The sequence below is a fragment of the Pan troglodytes genome, chromosome 10, assembly GCF_028858775.2.
Source record: "Pan troglodytes isolate AG18354 chromosome 10, NHGRI_mPanTro3-v2.0_pri, whole genome shotgun sequence".
Lineage (NCBI taxonomy): Eukaryota > Metazoa > Chordata > Mammalia > Primates > Hominidae > Pan > Pan troglodytes.
Genome location: NC_072408.2, coordinates 50,847,758 through 50,853,757, shown reverse-complemented (window position 1 = coordinate 50,853,757; position 6,000 = coordinate 50,847,758). Strand labels below are relative to the sequence as shown.

The following is a 6,000-nucleotide window of genomic DNA, read 5'->3' as shown; positions in this document are numbered from 1 at the left end:
ATTTTCAAGTTATTCTCAAGAAACACTGACCACAGATAAGCATTTTATGATTTTAGCAGTGAGTGATATATATATACACACATATATATATATGATAACAGTGATCATGCTTAAACACTCCTATGGGACTATTTTCTATAGAGGCTTCATAGTTGAAAGATTTTGTAATTCCTTAATTTCCTTAAAGTTCAAAATCTAATAGAAAAGACAATCCTGAAGATAAAATCATTCCCCAAGTAAGATGGTAAAGCTTCTGAATTTCTTTAATAAGTCTCACTGCAATCCGCAAAATGTATCTCTTACAATGCATCCCATAGCTGTGTGAATACATCACACTGGTATGCAATCCCCACATGGTTGGTAAGATTCCAAGATTCAAAACTTGAGTGTCAGGGTTCAAATCCCATTTATTAACTTAATGATCTTGGATTATTACCCCAACCATACTCTGCCTTAGTTTCCTTGTCTGGGTAACAGGAATCCTGATAGTAATTACTGTCTATCTAATTGGCAATAGGGTTATTGCCATGAGGATTAGATGAGCTAATCCACCCTAAATGCTTAGCACAGTCTCTAGCACATAGGAAGTACCCTATAAATGTAAATGAGGTTAACATTATAAGAATAGAAACCATACTATAAATCATTTTAAGACAGGTTTTAAATTTTAACTTTTGTCAGCAGATCCCTGCTCCCATTCCCCACAATGAGGCACTGAGACACACTTCTAAAATGACTTTTAAGTAAAAGATCATGTGGTAAAGACACAGGTTGACATACCAAGTCCAATTCTATTCGTACAAAATAATTTCCTGCTGTTGATTAAAACCGTTATCTCCTGAAATATCTTTTCTAAACACTAAACCCTCAAAAGACGTTAACTTCTCAGACTCTAGCGGAGTTCAGCAAATTAGAAGCCACCATCATTATGCAGCTTACTCACTAACAAAATGCCACTTAATGAACTTCTGATAGTGTTTCTTGTCCACAGATTGATAAGAGTTTAATGCAAAACCACATCATTTCCTATTTTTGTTTCATTTCCTTCAAAGTGAAACATAATTTCTTCTTGGTCCTGGAGTAAAAACTTCTGGATTAACTCAGCAAATCGTTACCAGAAATGCAATTTTAGAAAGATACAATTTCAGGGTAGTCAAAAAACACAAAACATCTGTGTGGTGTTTGTTAATACATAAAAATAACCTGATATATAAAGTGTATGCCACCTAAGTGGAAAATTGAGTCCCTAACTAGAAGCGCAAACAGAAATCATCGATTCTGTTAGTATTGTGGTTTTAAGTCCAGTTAGAAAAATTTTAAGAACTGTGACACCACGGCTTTCTTTAGTCTTAGCCAGAGGTCACAAACTTCTTGGCATAGACATTTTGTTTGGCCAATACAGTATTTGAAAAATTACTTGACTCAAATATCTCTGGGTGGGCCATACCCTCTATTTACCTGACAGGCTCTTAAAGGCATTTTATTTTGCAAACCCTGGTCTAGGCCCATCTTTACAGAGAAGACATCAAAAAATAATTATTAGTTAAATGGGTATCTCCCTCATGATGGCCCGATGGTCCAGAGACTTGGAGATTAAGGATACTAATAGTTATATACAGAAATTCTTCTAATTTGCTTGTTAGGTTCATTTTAAATATATATTTTCAGTGTATGTATCTAGCAGTGGCTCATTTGTTGAGGACTGCTGAGCTAAGGTGTTAAAATTCACTTACAGCTGGATACCAAAAGAAGTCAGAAAATAGAGAATTTTTAAAAACATGTTTTTGGGGTATGAAAGTTTGCACTAAAGTCCAAATTTTACATTATTTTCAAAAAGTTAATAACATTCTGTCAATGGTAGTTTTCTTCACATAAAAGGAAGTGAATTTACTCAATGCAATAGTTAAAGAGAAACTAATTTCTACTAATACATTTTAATGGATATTTATGTATATACACACACATAGAGACAAACACATATATACACATACTCAGAGCAGGGACCGAGCCAGCTGTTGCTTTCCTTCTTTTCAGTTCTGTCATACTTCCTGGGAGATTCTATTCCACTTACAAATTAAGCCTGAGTCTAGGGCCAAACAAGAGAACACTGGAGTGGGTTTCCTAAAGCATTAGTTCATATATCGCTCCAAAGTTGTTAGGCTCTAAGCACTGATGAGGTACAAGCTAGCTGGCATTAGAGTCCAAATGTTACTATTAAGCGTTCTTTTAAATTAACACGGAGGAATGCTTCCATTCAGACGGCCCCAGTAAGTACACCCTTGCTTCCAGCTTCTTCTTCAGAACATAAATACAAGGCACCTTGCAGTGAATTTGCTTCTGGGGGTGGTGCCCCTGAACTCTCCTGGATTAGTCTTTCTGAAGGTTCTGGAGAATTCTCCCTCCATCTTGGACTTGAGTGCTGTTGGGGGACATCCCATATTGAAGGACATGGAGAAGGGAAACCCAGAGCAGACCGTGAGAGAGGATCCTCTTGAAGACCTACTTCTTGGATACACCTGTTGGAAAGCACTTCCTTTTCTTTGGAATTCCGCCATTTCATCCTCCTGTTCTGAAACCAAATTTTCACCTATTGACAAAATAATTGCACAAAATGATCACTTATTCCAGGTTATTTTACTTCAGCATTTTAAACTGTAATTGCTTCTACTATCCCTTCTACAGAATACCTTATTATGACAGCCAACCTCAAAAAGTCCTTGTGGCTTTTCACATGGGCTCCTTCAAAAATATCCCATTGTATTTTATTTTATTATTATTTTTTTTGAGATGGGGTCTCTCTCTGTCACCCTGGTGCAATCTCAGCTCACTGCAACCTCCGTCACCCAGGCTCAAGCAATCCTCCGATCTCAGCTTCCTGAGTAGCTAGGATGACAGGCATGCACCACCATAACCGGCTAATTTTTATATTTTTTTTGTACAGACAGGGTTTCGTCATGTTGCCCAGGCTGGTCTTGAACTCCTGAGCTCAAACAATCTGCCCGCCTTGGCCTCCAAAAGTGCTGAGATTACAGGTGTGAGCCACCACGCCCTGCCAAAAATATCTTAATCTAATATCCCCATACACACATTTGAAACAAAACAACTGTGATAAGTTGGTTACAACCTGTAAGTCTGATAGCTTTCAAAATTCATTTAACTCTTAGATATTTTAAAACATCATCTAGTCTGTGCTGAATTATTTATTCAAAGGAAATATATGGGCTAGTATTAGCATCTGAGTGTTTATTTTGTGCCAGGCATCAGGCTATGCACTCGGGATAGATTTTATAATTTGATCCTCACAATGGCTGTAAGAAGTCCTCATTTCACATGTTAAAAAAACTGAAGTTTGGAGACATTAGCTTATGGTCACACAGCTAGTGAAATGGAAGCACTGAGACTAGAATCCATGACTGTCTGACTCCAGGGTCCAGGCTCTTATAAACAATCAGAGCTCATCAGGAGCTTTCTGAGACTAAATTAAGAATCCATTTTGTAATGCTTTGATAAATTGCAGGCTTTATACAGTTTCCAAGTCTTGATTACTCCCAGGATTTATCAAACTGTAAGAATTAAGCTCAATAAATAACAACTAATTGTAATTAAGCCAAAAGTGCTTATGATGGTGGTTCCTAATTTGAACCATACCTTCCTCCAACCCAAAAGAGGTTAGTCTTTATTACAAGCCTCCCTCTTTATACACTGTGTAGTCAACTGTGCCTGAGCTGAAAACTTCACAACTGGTTTCCTGGAATCTTAAAAGCCAATCATGTTTTTTCCTGTGTATTGCATCACATCCTTACACTAACAATTTAGTTGATTTCTATTTTTAAAACAAAAACTAGAAAATTTTTACCCAAAGAAATAATTATTATAGCATATCAACCAAGTATTTCTCTCAGTGAAGAAAAAAATTCTATCTAAGGCTCTCATTCCAGATTGGCAAAACAATTTCTTCATTCTTTTTACTTGATTGGCAATGTTCAAAATGGCAACAAAAAAAAATCTACCCCAGGCAATTCAGTGCAAAAGACTGTCGTCTCAGTTACAACACCATGATTAAGGCTTTTCATACGAAAACAGAACTAATGTGTACATACCAGAGCACTTGGTTCTATTCATTAACTCATTTATTGTTTGCAGTGGGCATTTACTCCTAGAAAGCATGCCAAGTATTTCTAATGGGTTTTCACTGAGACAGTTTTTTGTTTTCATTAGTTATTCTTGCCTTTGTCATCACATTTGTTATTTCCTCTTCTCTTAGCTTTTCTGTATATCTATAAATATTTGTTGTCAAGTGATATCTCAAAGAAAAAATACATAAAAGGAGTTTCCTCACAATCAATGGTGTTGAGACAAATGCATATTTGGGGAGTAACATAAAAGTTCTACCTCTCAAGAAATGCAAAAACAAATTCCAGATAGATTAAATAGCTAAATATAAAAACAAAACTGCAAAAGTTTTAAAAGAAAATAGAGATTATCATGATAGTCTTGGGGAGACGAATGTTTTCATAAGCATGACATAAAACAGAGGATACACGGAAAAGATAAAAAGGAGCTGAATACATAAAAATGAGAAATTTCTGTACAAACATATGAAAAAGCCAAAAACTACCCAACAAAACTAAAAGCAAGAAATCTAAATGATGTTTGTACACCCATATTCGCAGCAGCATTATTCACAATAGCCAAAAATGGGAAGCAACCAAGCATCTAGGAACAGATAAATGGATAAATAAAATGTGGTATATACATACAAAGGAATACTATTCAGCCTTGAAAAGGAAGGAAATTCTGGCACACGCTACAACAGAAATGAACCTTGAAGATATTATTCTAAGTAAAACAGGCCAGGATAAAAGTACAAATGCCATATTATTCCACTCATATGAGAGCCTTAGAATAGTCATTAATAGAAACATAAAGTAGAATAGTGGGTGCCAGGAGGTGGGGGAGGGGGAAATGGTGAGTTATTGTTTAATGGATAGAGTTTCAGTTTTACAAGATGAAAAAATTTCTGGAGATGAATGGTGGTGATGGTTTCACAACAGTGTCAGTGTACTTAATGTCACTGAACTGAACACTTAAAAAAAGGTTAAAATGATAAATTCTGCTATGCATATTTTACCTCAATAAAAAAAAGGCCACAAACTTAGAAAGGACTTTTGCAACATCTGAAACAGGAAAAAATATACTAACCATAATATTCCAAAATTCTTGACTAACAGCCAAAGTATTGCTACATATCAATAAAAAGACAATATGATAGAAAAAAAGATGCAGCCATGAAAAGGCCAATTCACAGACTACAAATGGCCAATAAAACAAATAAAAGCCCCTCACGTTCTGGTAGTTAGGAAAATTCAAATCGAAAAATAACAAATAGCATTGCCCATGAGAGTGGCAACATTTTTAAAATCATAAATGGTGGAGCTTTTGCAAAAAGGGACTATTTGTTAGTAAGAGTGAAATTTTCATATGTCAGTATCTAATTTGATACAATATTGTATTTGGAAAGGAATTTTTAATCTGCTACATTTTAAATGTACACACACTTTTACACATAAATCCCACTCACACTCTCTTCTTACAAAATATTGTTAAAGTGCATAAAAATTTGTGATAGTGAAAATTGGAAGTAACTTAAAATTGACGATGGTGAAATGATGGTCTGTTATGAAAGACGAAAAAAAATGAAGTAGATCTGTATGTACTGACATGGAAGGAAGCATTCCATAATATTCAAAAAGGAAAAAAGCACCAAACAATACACATTATCAGTAGCATTATTCATAATAGCCCAAAACTGAGAACAATACACATGCCCACCATCAGTAAATGGATGAATTGTGGTATACTACATAATGGTAGTACTACACAGCAAGGAATACGCATGAGCTTTTACTACGCACAACATGAAGATTCTCACAAACATACTGTTAAGTAACAGAAGCATATATGATTCTATTTACATAAATTACCGAATGATACTTTTTA

The 6,000-nt window shown here is 35.2% G+C and overlaps 1 protein-coding gene across 1 annotated transcript in view; it reads right to left on the bottom strand.

Moving 5' to 3' along the window:
• Positions 1 to 255: 255 nt before the first annotated feature.
• Positions 256 to 6,000, bottom strand: part of DBX2 (developing brain homeobox 2) — a 36,828-nt gene continuing 31,083 nt past the window's right edge. The window contains exon 4 of the mRNA XM_522363.7: positions 256 to 2,587. Within this exon, the coding sequence (XP_522363.4) occupies positions 2,255 to 2,587 (333 nt within the window). The 3' untranslated portion in view covers positions 256 to 2,254. The remainder of the gene's footprint in view (positions 2,588 to 6,000) is intronic.